General features: G+C 41.3%; 1 protein-coding gene across 1 annotated transcript in view; it reads left to right on the forward strand.

Annotated features, from left to right (window-relative positions):
* The window catches only part of lrch1 (leucine-rich repeats and calponin homology (CH) domain containing 1), a 127076-nt gene that overhangs the window by 30378 nt on the left and 80542 nt on the right, over positions 1-16156 (forward strand). The window contains 1 exon segment of the mRNA XM_008301352.1: positions 14687-14831. Within this exon segment, the coding sequence (XP_008299574.1) occupies positions 14687-14831 (145 nt within the window).

Below are 16156 nucleotides of genomic sequence, written 5' to 3' on the forward strand. Positions count from 1 at the left end.
AACGACGGCAGACATGCAGCGGGTTTCTTTTGGTTAGCGCTAGCACCACCTGACGCTGCAGCACCACCTCACAGGTTTAACGTTGTCATTGTTGCATTCTCATGTGTACGTAGAGACTTTGTAAAGCTGAGTTTGTGCGATGGAAGAGGGATGAAGGATACACAACTCTCTGTGCGACGTAGAAATGCATCCACGTCCAGTTTTCTCACTCTTTATTTCGGGGGCTCGAACAGACGACGTCCACTTGCTTTTTTATTCTCGTTTTGAGACTTCGGGTTCTCCGAGGGTTGCGTCGCGATGCAAGATTAGCGGGTTAGCAAGGATAGCTTAGCTTCTGGCTGTCTCTCTTTTTTTTAACCTGCTACATCGCCATAGTAACCGATGCTGCAGAGCCGGATTCGGCTGTAACGGATTCTCTTGTTCAGATTCTCAGCCTGCAAACCTGTCGAGCCGCGAGGCACCAACGCAACGAGATGAAGCCGTGCAGTGTACGTTGCCATGGGTGCCCACATGCAGAAATCACATAAACGTGTTTTTAGACTTGGTCCTTACATGCTGCCCAGACTGTTTTACAGCTGATAGAAGCACTGATTAGAAAACTCTGCTGCTGGTGTTTCTTACAGAGAACATTCAGTCAGTAATTTTGCTTTGATTTGGCCCGAAATTAAATTAATATCCTGCATTGTTTGAGCGTCGTGTTTAAATGTAAGAAGTTTAGCAGCTTTAGCGTTAGAAACAAGCACCAAGAGTCACTGAGCAGTAAAATCATTCTCTTACACGATTAGCAGATTTCTCTTTTTGCTGCAATTGTTTTTAAAATTCTTCATAACAAACATGCAACCGGTTCATTTTGTGCAGAAGAATGATTCGTTAAATTCCCATATTTACGGGAGTCTGAAGAAGAACCACCTTGATCCCTGTCATCTCCAACTGTGGTTTTAGGTTTTGTTAATCCAGCTAACACGAAGAAAGCCTGGATATGTTGAACTTCCCTCTCAGGACCGATATCTCTCCACCGAGATATGGAGAAGAATTTATGGCTCTGTGATAAGTTCTGACACATTGACCCCCTTATCAGACGAAAACATCGCCACCCGGCCTACGCGACGCCTCTAATCGGAGCGCTGCGTCCTCGCCTTGACCGCGGTCGACAAGCAGAGACTTGCTGCTTGACGGGAGGCTGAACGGTGTATCTGCGATGTGGGGAGCTAGAGGAGGAGATGTGTTTTCTTTTTTTTTTTTTTACTGCAGGCTCCAGAACAGCTACAGCGTCGTCTTATTTCGTTAATTACGTAACGCCGGCGCTGCCTCTGCTTGTTTGTCTGATAAAAAGCAGCAGACTGACTCCTTCAGCTCTCGTCCTACTTTCGCTTCCAAGGAGGCAGGAAAAAGTGGGACAGACGAGCAGGAGGGCGAAGCGCCGTTCCCCCCCTCCCGCTGTGTCATGAGTAAATTATGGGACATCAAAACAAACGCACGGGTTGTTGTTGTTGTTTTTTTATCTTTGCAGGGATTTAAACCTGCATCTCGTGTGTGTCGGTCGGTGAAGCTCCGGTGTGGGTGGATGCTCACTTGAACGAGTCTGGTTATGTAACAGCCACTTCATGTCGGTTTGTTCCGCAGAACAAAACACAGAGATCCGGAGACGAACTGGAGGGGAAGAAACCTCCAGATAAACTCCTGGTTGTTGTTGTTGTTTTTTTTTTAAAGGATTTGGAAAAGCTCCTGCTGAGTACATGTTGTTTTTCTTGAGATCTGTTTTCACTTTAAAATCAAGTCAGTGTGAAAAAAGAAAAAGAAAGAAAGAAAAGCCACATTAAGATATTCATTCATTCATTAAAGCGTGAATAAACAAGCTGTTTGTAGACATCTCATCGCTTTATCGACAGGAGCTACTGAAGAAGCCCCTGTGATCTCTGCTTCACCTCTACGTTGGAGATGAATACAGTTCCCACAATGCCTTGAGGGATGTAAACAGGAAGTGTTGGTTCCGCTCACAGCTTCAGCTTTTTTAAGCCGGTGTTTGTCTAAACGTTCCGAGCTTTGAAAGCGTGCGTGAAGTTTGATGATTCTCGGGCAGCTTCTGGAATCTAAAAACCAGATTTGTGGACGTTTGTTGACGACCGTGCCGCCGCGCTCGCTGCTGTCACAAACTACGATAGGAAATTTTAACGCACCGGCATGAGCTCGTGTCTTTCGCCTCGTAAGGTTGGGCAAACTGGTTCCACCTTAGAACTGGTTTCGATGTTCTGGTCACAAAAAAATCGACGAGACGTTTTCATTTTGCTTGTTGCTGCTGATCGATATCGGCCCGATCTTTTCTTTATGACCACTTCTAGATCAATAATCAACACAATCAATAATGGATAAATCGATGTCCCAAGCTGGTTCCGACGATTACAAAAGAACCAATTAGACATTTTCATTTTGCTTATCGCTCGGGATTTCCCGTAACGGATCGATATCGGCCTAACTTTTTTTTATGATCACTTCTAAATCGATAATCAGCAGCGTTATCGATCAATAATGGATCAATCTGTTGCTGTTTCAGTCAACAGACACAGGATTTAGGCTACTAAGCTAGCTCTCTTGTGTACGCAGCCGGAATATAGGAAATCTGGAGGCCATTAAGCGACACAGAAGTCGTCGTCATGGTGCCCGTTGCTAGCTAAACCCCCATAATGCTCTCTGCTTTTCAACATTAACTCCCCATAAACTCAGCGACCGGATCCTTTGCTTGCTACAGCGCTGAACAGAAATTATGGCTCATTTGTGCTTAGTAATAAAAAAAGCTCCACCTGGTGGCACAACCAGGTACTGCAGCTAATCTACAGCTAGTTTTCTGACATGTTCGTTTTCTGCCTCATCGGTTGATATATATTAAAATTGGTTAAATAATTTACCATTAGGTGGGTTTATTGATGACTGTGAGGCTGTAGCAGGAGTGTGACCACATATATAACCCACTATGACTGTCACAGGAGCCATGTTTCCGCCGTAGCGTAAGAAAACGTCGACTCATGACGCGGAGAAGATCGGCCTCTGGTGCAGAACATCTCCTCTGCGGTTAAGTCACCGTAGATGATTTTTATTTTTAAATGTCACAGTTGCTTCAGCTCTCTGCCGCGAGAAAGAAAAATGCATATTTTCTGGAGGAGGAATGTTCCAGTAGCGCAGGAAGGCAGTTTGTGTTTGTGTGTGTGTGTGTGTGTGTAGCTTCCTGTCATAAACTGACCTTATAAAGCCAATCTGATGCTTTGTAATGGGCACTTTTTTTTTCTTTTTTCTTTTTGTGAATGTGAGGTTGCGGCAGATGGACGTGGGTCGAGAAATAGGTCATGTGGGATTCCTGTGGGAGGACCAGCCATTCCCACACACACACACACACACACACACACTGCATCTATGTTTAGACTTGGAAACAGTAGGACTGACTGCAAATATGCATTTTTTTTTTTTGCCCCCAAGATAAACAACGACAGACTCACACACATATTTGCGCCGCCGCTGATGCGTGCAGCTTCACACACACACACACACACACACACACACACACACACACACACGTTTGCATGCGACTCTGCATCCATGCAGAAAGCCTCGCGCGGTTGTCATGGCGACCTCAGCTCCCGTTAGCCTGTTTCTATTTTTCTGTCCTCCTTCGCCGTCGTCCTCCTTATCGTCACGTCTCCTGCTGCTCCTCCAGAAAAACAAGAAGCTGCACACGTGTGTGACTTTGTGGCAGAACTTTATTTGTATATTTACTACATTTTAAGCGCCAAAGAATCAGATTAAAGTGTTTGTGATCACGTCGTTAGTGTCTGAAAGTCTTGCAGTAGTGATGCTGGTACTGTGCGATGGAGGAGGTGTAGAAATAAACGTGCACAAATGGTTAAAAGCTGGAAGTTTTTGGTTAAAAGTGGAGAAAAAGGAGCAGTTTTCTTGACACTTTTTCCTCCAGACAAATGGTTAAAGAGTCAATGGAAACAAAACATTAAAGTCGACACTCAAATTTCTAACTTTGATATAATAAATCGAAAAAATATTGATATTCAATACAATTTAAAATACAAAAGAGACATATTTCCATAATATCAGACATATAAGATATTAGATTTACAAAGAAAAAGCAGTTTATGAAGACTTAACATGACAAGAAGGTCCATTTTTACAATAATAAGACAAGATAAAACATTATTAATCCCACAGGAAATTCCTCTTTCGCCAGATATTGCTCTGAAAACAACGTTACATGACATGAGGGATGCAGCGTCTAACAGTAAAGCAATAAGATAAGTCAGCTAAAATAAGGCTAAAGATTAGAAAAATGAAAACTTCTGGAAATTGTCACACATTTAAAAGGCAATAAGGTGTAAGAAAAAGAAAAAAAGTCCTATTTAATGTAAGTGAAAATTAACACCTTTCACAGTGTTTTAAGTATAAAAGACGTGAAAGTTGGAGTGAAAAGAAAATTTCATGACCCGAGTCTCTTTTTACGTAGATTTTTTTCCCAGTTTAAGATAAAAGTTTTAACTGACGTTTTAGGTTAAAAACCATAATGAAGTTCAGTTGTTTCTTGTAATTCTGTCACTTCAGTGTTTCGGTGTGAAATCAGAGCTGAAAGCAGCGAACATAATACAGCAGGTTTTCATCGTCATCCTCATCCTCCTCATCAGCACAAACTCGATCTGAGGCAGCGGGTTTTTCCTCCCAGCGGCAGCTTCAGCATCCTGGACCCGCCCGTCTGAGACCCGGCTGGTTTCCTCGTAGTCAGCAACAAGACCTTCCTCTGCTTCACACACACGTTCTTCTTATTGATATGATGCATCCAGTGGAATTTTACTTCATCCTGAATCCTGGATAGAAACCTTCAGGCTGTTGTTATACGACAGACGTCCCACTCCTCCTTAAAAACATCAGTCGTGCCTCGTAACAGTCGAACCAGAAAAACATCGAGTGCAGCGTCATAAAGCTAAAAAACCTCTGGTGATAAATGTGTTTTTAAGTCTGTTATTATCAGACCTGACGGCTGATTCCAGATGTGCAGTTTTCACATCCAGGTGACTTTTAAAATTCCACTTATGGCAGAACAACTATGTTAAGAACACAGAATAGTGCACTGAAATGGTTGTTTTAAATATAATAAAACAGACACAGTGTAATTAACAGATAAATGGTGGAAAAGAACAAATGTACTGTTTGTAAACATGCAGAATTTTTTAAAGTGGATTTTATTTGAATTTTTTTTATGGTCAACATGTAAATAAATTTTTTTTTTTTTATTATTATTTTTTAGATGTTATTTAAAATGTAACAAAACAGAGAAAATCTGTAAAATAATTGATTAAATTTTTTTCTTATTTACTGTGTTTCTTTTTTTCTTTTAAATAAAGGCAGATACCTGTAGTGTATTTATACATATATAACTGATTTAAATACAATTTTAAAAAATGTGTAATTTTAGAGTTAAAGGTTGTAGAAAAACAAATTAATAAAAATGTTTAAAATTAAAAATATGTGTTTTTTTGATGTGGACATCATTTACTGTAATTTAACAAAACAGGGACAATCTGTAAAATATCAGTTTAATTTTTATTGATTTATTTATTTTATTTTACATTTTTCAATCTATCTTTTCTACTAATAATAATAATCAAATAATGGTATTTTTTATATGCAGTAAAAATCTAGAATTTGTAACAGACCAATTTACAATTTGTAAAACAAACAAAATAAAGAAATAATAATACTAATAATAAACTTTATTTATGGAGCACTTTTCAGAACAAATGTTACAAAGAGCTTTCCGATAAAAATAAATTGAAATAAAATAAGCACACAGAAAAGCAGAACGCACACAAATAGAACAAGAAGCTATAAAACATAAAATCAGGAAAAGCTCTCTGATAAAAATGTGTTTTAAGGAGTTACTGAAAAGAGATCCGAGGATCTGCCCAAACATATAGCGGTGACTATTCTGTCCTGTCATTTTGTTTGTTTCTTCATTCATCGTTTTCTTTAATTTAACAAAACATGGAAATTCTGTAAAATACCAGTAAACTGTTTAAACAGTTTCAAAACGTTCATCTGTTCAGTGATCCGTGGTGGGAATCGCTTCCTGACCTCTCGGTTTGCACACATGGCCACAGATTGTAAGGAACCAGACTGATGTGTGTGTGAGTAGTTAGAAACCACAGCCGGATAATCCCCGACTCTTCGTTTCCTCTTTACTATTCTCTCTATTCCCTCTGTTGTGTTTCTTTTCTCTCCCTCGTTGTTCCTCCTCTCCCGTTAATCCCTCGCTCCTTCCCTGTTGTCCTCTCCAGATGTTGCGCTCCGACTCTCGGCCGTTGCTCGGTGCTGCTATTCTCGTGCTCGTGTGTGTGTTTGTGCGGCGGCGGCGGCGGCGGCGGCGGCGAAGCCTGTCATTACTGTAGTGCAGGGAGGAGTCTGGCCTTTTTCCTGCACAGCCAGAGGATGCAGCTGCAACACACACTCTCTCACACACACACACTCACTACTTGCTTCAGAGGTCTGCAGACAGACACAACCTGACGCTGCAGGATTTAGATTTAAACCATCAGGAGCAGGAAAGTCTCCGGTAACACGAGTAGCGGCTTCGTGCATCTTCAGCCAATCAAAACTGCTGAGTAGGAGTTGGCAGCCACTTTCTTTTTTTTATACCCAAAGAAGTATGCAGTTAAACTCCCCCCTCGTGTTGTTCACATTCTGCACGGACAGCGTGAATTAGCATGCTACAGATGTTTGTTCATTCCTTGTTTCCTTCCTTCCATCCTTCCTTCCTTCCGCCTCCTAGATGACAGAGTTGTGCGTTAATCAGTGGGCAAGAAAACATTCTTGAGCCCCGGCCTCCGCATTCCTGCAGATTGTTTGTACAGTAAAAGTCTTTGTGCGACAAGTCGAAGGTCTGGCGGTTCACGTCTCGGCTCACGTGCGCCTCAGTTAAACCCCCGTCAGCTCCCTTTGTTGTCTTTTTATGGCACATCGAAGTCAATGCATTTAAATGTGATTGGAGGTCACAGGAGCCTCGTTGTACGACAAACGCGTCATCGTTGACTAGTGTGTCGATTATTAGTCTAAAAAATGTCCGAAACAGGTCAAAACATTCAGAATAAATCAGGAAATATTCACATTTAAGGAGCTGGAATCAGAGAATCTAACAGAAGTGATCAATCGACTACTTTGTGTGTCTGTTGTGTTGTCGTGTGTTGAGTCTTTCTGTTGTGATTCGTCGCTCCGGGAACGCTGCTGATTCAGGTTTCTGCGGCGACGAAAGCCCTCGTCCTGCATTGTTCTTCTCTTTTCCTCTTCTGAGGCGGGTCGAAGGTCGCACCTTGACCCGCCTCATTACCGCGCTGAGATCACTTCCTGTTTCGTAACGGAGAGGCCGAGCGAGCGTTGTTATTAACACAGGAAGCTCCACGCCTGCCTCGCGGTGGGTGCGGTGGATGTGTTGTTTGTGTTTACGGCATCCAAGGTTTCTGCCTCAGAAAGACCGAGAAGTTTGCTCGTATTAATCTCCTCAAACTTGTTTTTTTGCTGTTTAAATGGCTCGTTGTCGGCCTCCAAATGAAGACTTCTATTAAAAAAAATGACTAAATTAAAATGTTTTCACACATATAAGAGTCTGACATATGACCTCAGATGGCAGCAGAGAATAGCAAACAGTACACGAGTGTAAAAACAAACAGCGTCAGACGGTGGTTTCCTGGTTTGACAGCAGCTCATGTTTGTGTTGAGACTGTAACAGCTATTTGAAGGTTTACATCTTATCAGAGTTAACAGACGAACCAGTTTTTTTTTTTTTACTAAACTCGTCAACATCAACAGGGAAGTTCACAGATGTTAGTGTTGGTTAAAGCTGATTAGATGCTGAAAATCAATGCATATGTTAATCAGCGGCTCCCATTTCAGCTCCTTTATCCACTAATAGACAACCTTCCACTGCAGGAGTCGGTTCAGGTTTACAGGAACCTCTATCGGTTCCCACTCTGGTGCAGGATCCAGAAAACAACTACAGTAGTTGTGATGTTGCTGTTTGCTGTGTTGCCGAAACGACAACTCTCGTTCCTGATGGTGACGTTCGAGAGGAGACGACTGGTTTTCTTGTTTATGTCAAGTTTAACCAGCTAGCATAGAGGTAGCTAGCCTGGATTAGCTTCTATTTTCTCCCCTGAAAGAACCCCATAAAAGTGGTTCTACATGGGCGGTTCCTGCAGGTAGAACCAGATGGTTAGTTCTGGTAGTTTTTAGTTGAAGTGGGCGAGATGGCAAAAATATCACGATTTTATCGCGATCTCACATGTATTGTTGAGACTAAGTGCGGATGGACCACCGATCACTCGTTGTTGCGCAAAACTGGACGATCTGAACTCTTCAGTCTTTACTCGGCATTCAGAGTGGAGACGTGGAACGGCGGTGCTGGAGAAGTGTTTTGGGCCGGGCAGCTCGTACCGCGGGTCGTTTTCTGCTGTCTTGAACGGAACCACGTCTTTTGCCAGATAAACGGTAGCTGCTTGTGTTCCCTCTTCGGCTTGTCTTCTCATACGGATCGCCTTCATCGGATGTCCGTGTTAACGTTGTCTGTTTGGGTCCATTACTGCCCGTAATTCACTATGATTGGTCGGTCAGGTTGATGACGTCATACATCTGGTGCATCAGCATAGAACTGCAATTTATAGACTGTGACCTAAAGGATCCAGACGATCTCCTCACTTTTCGTCTACGCATTCAAATCGTTCACGATCTAATATTGTCTTAACGCACACCCCCAGTGTATTGGTGATTAAGACAGCTGGAATCTTTAGTGGGATGCAAAACCAACAGCTGCATGTGGACCTTTGCTATTGTCACCTTTATCTCCAACATGACGCGAAGCAGCGTTTAGCATCATTAGCATGTTGGGTGAAGGTGGTTTAGCTTAACGGGGCGTCAACGTGCATAAATCGGCTCATTAGCTGATAAAAAAGATGCTGCAGAACCTCGTTGTTTAGCTTTCTTCAGGATCGCAGTAAGTAGTTTTCTGTACATTTGTGGATATATTACAAACAGGAGCTGCTAGTTGCTAACTCTGTTTATCTTTAATGCCACCAATTTGGCGAAAATGTACCAAAAAACAGGCTACAAACGGATTTACCTCTAGCTGCTATTGAAACAACCCATTTATAAACCTGCTTGTATTTGTTTTCGTTGTCTAAAAGGCCGACATTCATGATGATTCTCAGTTTATAAAATGTTCAATAGCGTCTTTGACTTCCTCCGTTTCTCACCGAACCGAACAAAACATTAATTTAAAATGCGAGGACGGAGGAACTCCTCACACGCGCCCCCTGAACTGGATTTAAAACGCCTCCTCCACAGACATCGGGCCCGTCTGTTTGCGGCTTTACGAGCGACGATCACGTTTTGCTCTCCGTCCAGGTGAGCTCTGAGGAAGTTCAACTGACTGCAACGTGAGATGCTTCCAGATAAAAGCTCGTTCAACGTCGTCTGTGTGAGCAGCCGAGAGTCAAAGCTGCTGGTTTATCGCGCCGCCGCTGCGTGTTGGAACAAGCAGCCTGGAGGGAATGTGGCCTCAGACTCCCACATTAACTCAGCCGGCGTCCTCGGAAACATGTCAGAGCTGCGAGGTTTAAGATGAGCTGTAGAAGAATCCTGACGTTTCCGGGACATGACTGCTTGTTGTGTTGAGCCGACGATGAGCTGAGCCTTCTTCTGAGCAACTTTGAGGTGGTTTTCTTTTGCTCGTGAAACATTTTTCCTCCCCGTGGGCTCGTTTTTCACTGTGACATGAAGTCCTGCAGCTCTTTGGAAACAGAACAACCGCGATTAGAAGGAGACAGAAGTAGAAATGTTGTCTGGGCAGCGTGACACAGTGACAGGACTGTAAATCATTAAAGGACAAAGAAATACAACTTGAATTTATATTAATTAATTTGTAAAAAAATATATATATGTAAAAAACCTGAAATAAACATGTAGAACTTGTTTTTTAGTACCTGCAGGGATTCTCAATAAAAAAAAAAGCAACTCTAAACACTATAGATATTTTACAGTTTACACGTTTAACTTGCTTCCTGTGGGTTCTGTGTTATCACCGCCTGCAGTTCAGCTGAAAACTCCCTGAATTTTTATCACATGACTGTAAATCACATCTGAGTCAGTTCAAATTTCTCGGTTTCGCCAAATAGAGCAGAATTTTTTGATTTTTATGGAATTTATTTAAAGCAAACAATTTATTTGTGGTGAATGTTTAAAAACAACAAAGTGAGTTTAAAGAAACATCAAAATTTTAAGTTTAAATTCTTAGAAATGTCGTCTGTCCAGTGTTACACCATCACAGTACCATAAATCATGAACAAAGGCAGAAACAACAGTTGAATTTAATCTAATTTATCGTATTTAATCTGTTTAATTGTATTTAATCTGTTTAATTTATTTTACAAACAATTTAAAAACCCGCAGTAAAGTTGCAGAACATTTAAAGGCACTCACAGGTTTTTCCAAAAATAATAATAATAATAGTAATAATAATAATAATAATAATAAAAACTCTACATACTGTAGATATTTTACAATTTACGTGTTTAACTTGTTTTCATACTTGCTTCCCACGGGGTTCTGTCTAAACACTGCCTGCAGTTTAGCTGAAAATTTCCAGATATTTTGTCACATGACTGCTGAGTCAATTATAGCTTCTCGGTTTCGTCAAATAGAGCAGAATTTTTTGACTTTTATAGAATTTGGTCACAGCAAAGAATTTATTTTTGGTGAATTTCTAAATGACACAAAGTGAGGTTGAGGAAATATCAAGATTTTAAGCTTAAATTCCCAACTGTCTCTTCAGCGTTACACTATTACACGACCATACATCTTAAAAATAATCATTTCTATTTGATTTAAGTTACCAAATAAAACTTGCAGTAAATATGTAGAACTGTTTTTACAGTTCCCACAGGTGTTCCCAATAAAACGAGTGACTCTGCATCCTGTAGACGCTTCATGACTGACATTTCTAATTTGTTTTCATACTTGCTTTTATGCGTTTTGTATAAACACAGCTGAAAATGTCCCGAATTTTTGTCACCTAACCGTGAATCACAGCAGAGTCAGTCATGGTGTCACGGCTGGGCCGAGGAGCGCAGAATTTTTTCTTTTTTATAGAATCCGATCATAGCAAACAATTAATTTTTGGGGAATTTTTTAAATGAGACAAAGTGAATTTCATAAAATATCAAGATGTTAAGCTTGAATTTGGTTTGTTTTCACCTCACAGTTGAGTAATTAGACACCCGGCACATGTTCTCAGTTTTTCCAGTTTCTGTGGTGATAAACGGTGTCATTTTGGTGATTTTTTTAAAAGATAACATGCCTTTCCAACCTGCTGACTCTATCATCTGATACTAAAATGCCTCAAATTGCCTGAGCTCCAGCGTGCATGTTCAGGAACAAAGGGCCTTCGGTCGTGATGCTAACGTGGGCGAACACAAAACCAGGATCCTCGTTGGTAACTGGGACGCTGGCGGTGGTGAAGGGAAGCCCCGTGTGGGTCAGTGGGGGGTAAAAGCCTCGAGGCCCGGATCATCACGTCTGTCAGCTCACATGTCAGACGGGTTCCAATCCAACCCGACAGATGTGTGTCTGCGAGGCCGCCGTGTCCTTGAAGCGTCGGCAGGAGTTCGTTCGGGTCGCGGCGGCGTGAGGCTTCTCGTGGAGGTTAGAGGGAGCTGATGGACGCCGCTCTGCCAGGAATAGTTGTTTGCTGGCAGGATGAAAGCGGGACTGACTGGCTCTTTGTTTCTGCGTCGCGCTGTTTTAAATAGCACTTCCTGTGAGCGCGCTCGGCCCATGATGCAACGCTGCAGTCGGGTTCGTCTGTGGGCTCCAACAACTCCAGTCAGAAAATAACTCTGTGAAATGCGGTTATGTTTTTTTATTTTGTCTTTGTGAGTACACACTGGTGAGTGTTTGTACCAAAAACAATGACGTCATAGAAACAGGGACTGATGGATCAAGGTTGGGTTTTTTTTGGCCTCATTTAATATTTAGAATTTCCTGAAACCATTTTCCACCGTAACACACACCTGACGTATTGTAGATTAGCTAAAAAAATAAGAATAAAAATATTTCCTTGATGGATACCGATCCTTATATTGACATCTTAGAATTGACGTGTCTTAAAAAAAAAAAAAGAATAAATATGCAAAAATAAGCTGCTTGCACAGCATTCTGTAAGAAACAAAACGTTGCCAAAAATAATATTAAAAAAACTAAAAATTCTGCGCTAATTGGCGCAGCAGTGGACCCATTGGTGTGGATGTGAGGCAAGTGTAGGGACAGATTAAAAATGCTAAATTGGTCAAATATATACATTACATCCAGTCGCCTTTTTTCCCAGTATTTGTTACACCTTTGGGCACTTTTTAAAAAAATAAATTTTGCAAAATAAATGAGAAAAATTCAGTTTTTTCCCATTGTTTTTATTATTCATGGCATCATAACTGTGTCGAACTGGAACAGCATTCTGTAGAAAACATAAAACGATTACGCTAAAAAAAAGTCGCCAAAAATGAACTGTTTCCTGAAACCAGATTCTATAAAAAACAAAAAATTCTCTGCTAATCGGCGCATCAGTGGAACCATTATCGACTTCACTGTGACCAGCTGATATTTGGCAAAAATTCTTTAACTTCTCGGCTGAGCTGCAGTCAGTGTAAACACAGAGCTGATGGGAGGCAAGTGTAGGGACACAGTAAAAATGAAAAATTGGTGAAATATATATATTATGCAGAGTCGACTGTTCTCCCCAGCATTTGTATCACCTCTGGGCATATCAGAAATATAGATATTTTTTCAAATAAATTAAAGAAATTAAATTTTTATGTGTTGTTTTTGTGATTCATGGCATCATGACTGAGTCAAACTGCACAGAATTCATGTGACATTTCTCTACTTGTACTCAGTGTCGTGCTGCTTCCAGGACTTGCAGTAAAAAAAAACGAGCCCACAGTGAGTAAAAATGCAAAGACGCCTAGAAAATACTTTAGTAAGTTAATAAAATGCACCAAACCAAACGTATACGTGACACAAAGAGGCGTTTTATTTCTGTTCAGAGCTGTTCTTGGTCAGTCATCAGCATCACTGTTTCATTACTTGATCATTAGAACAACCTCTGGTTCCAGTTTCTCCAGTTTGAGGGTCTTCCTGCTCAGAATGGGCCTTTGGGAGGACGGCCAGTTCTCTTACAGTGAAGGTTTGTTGTTCCTCATTCGGCAGAAATCTGCACATTTTCGGACCGTTTGTTGCACAGAAACGTCCCTCGTTCTTGAGTAACTGAAACCTCAGTTAACAGAAGTGGCTATAAACCGAAGTGCTGTTTTGATTTTCCTCCGGTGCTCCGTCAGACGTCCCCGTGGCGTCGCTAAGAATCCCCCTGAAGCAGCACCAGCGCCGGTCTCGTGTCCGTGTGGGAGAGCGACTTGGCCGGACTCGGAGCTCCAGATTCCTGCTCTCCGGTCAGGCGGCACTTTTGCAGCGACTGATGTTGTTTCTCGCGTTTCCTGGTGACTCCGGAACATCGACACGACAAACGAAGCAGAGATGCGGTTAATGCCCGGGCGGGTTTTTAATCCGCGCACACACAATAGCACAACACACCTTTTTCCGCGATTGTTGCCACCGGAGGAAATGAACTCTTGTCCTGTTCTCGCTCCGTTAACAAAAACAAAACGTGTTCTTTTTGTTCGAGAGGCTGCGACGTTCGGCCTCCGCAGAACAATGTGGGAATAATTGGCCTGACATTTCTTGGCCTTATTTGGCCGCCGCTGATAACTCAAGTTGATGTTGTTGTTGCCGAGCGGCAGCCGGATGTGAAGTCAGCGGCCTCCAGAAGCTGCTCCTCAGCCAAACACCGGCCGGGACAAGTCTGTGGTGACGAACAGGCTCGATTTGGATCTTCAAGCTCGTAGAAAATCCTCCAGACAAAGCTTGAACGTTTGAGAGCCTCTATGGAGGTCCATTCACTGCCTCAGTCTAACCTTTGGAAGACACTTTTCGAGCTGCAGCTGTTTTCCTTCAAAGATTTTTCTCTTGGTGTTTGCTCCTGTTGCATTTTCATCATAGACTGTTTAAAAGATGGACGTAGCAACCGGCCCTGAACATGAAGCCAAAAACCTGCAGTATCACTACGTCCACTAGTCCTGGCTCCAAAAAGCCCTGGCTCCCATAGACTGGAATTGGAAAAGAAGTGATCACAGATCACCAAATACTGCATTCCTACAGCTCAGGATTTTTTCTTATTAGTTTTCATGGTCAAATCCAGAGATCAGGCGGCCAATCTGGAAATAAAGCAATACTGAATTTTTAAAAAATCGTCTAAAACTCTAAAAAAAAAAACTGAAAAAAACGAAACTGAAACTCGGGTCTAAAGAGGTTAAGGCACTAACCATGCAACAGGGATAAAATGTGCAACGCTACCTTCATTTTTCTAATGTTTTAATACAGTTTAGGCCGATAAACGTCTGTGATTTGTTTAATTTAATCTGTGGTTCTGTGACGTCTGCAGGTGAAGACGCTGCAGAACAAAACACATTTCACTGCTCTACGTCGACATTATTTTTGCTTTTGAACTCGTTTATACTTAACTCGCTCTGTTTCCTCGCTGCAGATCTGTCGAAGAACCGGCTGACCGACGTCCCCTCGGAGGTCTGCCACCTGGTTGCCTTGGAGACACTAAACCTGTATCACAACTGCATCAGGACCATCCCGGACAGCGTCATCGGCCTGCAGTCGCTCACCTCCCTAAACCTCAGGTGAACATTCATGATGCGATGTTGTTGCTTGTAAATCCAGTATCTCGGAAACTGATGCAGATTTTTTTCCCCCCTTTTACCCAGACTTGTGTAACTCTGCTTGGTTTCGTACAGAGACTTCCTTCAGCTGATTTATGCGTATTTGAAATGTTTGCGGCGGACCGACCGCTCTGTTTACTGATGCTGCACCTCCACGCTTCACCTGCATGTTTAGATTTCCAAAGAGCTCTTGAAAAGCTCTCGTACGACCAAACACGAGTGCAGAGGACGTGTTCGGTGTTCTGTGAGGTCGGCTTCATTCGTTCTACGTTAAATAGAGTCAGAGCAGCAGTGAGACGCAGACCGGACGGTTACAGGGAGGAGGAGGAGCTTCACATTTTACCCTCTGAGCTCTGAAGGTGTTTCTGTTGTTTGGAGCTTTTTTCCACTTCTGTCACATTTTTATAAGTTTTGACTAAAAAGTCTGTGGAAACAGAACAACCAGGAACAGAAGAAGCAAAAACTCTCTTTATTTTTTTAATATGAAATGACAAAGTTGTAATGCCTTAAATTTAAAAAAAAAAATAAAAAAAGAGAGAAAGAAAGAAAGAAAGAAAATGAAAAAATGTGAAATTTTCCGATTATTTATTTCTCAAGAATTGGGAGAAAAAAAGTGTAATTAATCTGTGCAGCATGTTTCCTGCAGATGTTACCAACATCTGTGAACCACGGTGACTCTGCATTCTGCTGGAGCTTCACTGCTCAGATATTAAAGTTGTTTCCATACTTTTTTTTTTTTTTCAAAAAGTTTAAAATCATTATCACATTAAGAGATAAATTTATGAGAGAAAACAAACTGAAACACTGAGATTAACTTCACAAATTAATATAAACAAAATCTGCATATTCACTAAGATTATAAAATTCAATATTCTCATAAACTGCTAAGAAAAATGTTCGTATTTTAACATTACATTATAAATTCGTGCCACAAATTTACAAGAAGATTACTAGAATAGAATAGAATAGAATAGAAATAGAAATACTTTATTTATTCCAGACCTGGGAAGTTATTGTGATACGGCAGCAAAAGGGAACACTCCAAATCACAACAAGAAAGGGCCAAAAAAATAATATTAAAAAAAATAATAAAATTAACTGTACAAAATGTGCAAAAACTGCAAATTTAAAAATTCTCTAAGATGATGAGGAAAAACCAAAAATAAGTTTCTGAGAATAAATTCATAAATCAACCGTCTTGCATATTCTTAGACGAGAACTCTCAGATTTTAATTCACAAATTGAAATCTCAAAAACTATTCTCAGCCCAAGTTCGTCTAAAAGTC

This window comes from Stegastes partitus, unplaced genomic scaffold (assembly GCF_000690725.1).
Source record: "Stegastes partitus isolate 25-593 unplaced genomic scaffold, Stegastes_partitus-1.0.2 Scaffold1664, whole genome shotgun sequence".
Taxonomy (NCBI): Eukaryota; Metazoa; Chordata; class Actinopteri; family Pomacentridae; genus Stegastes; species Stegastes partitus.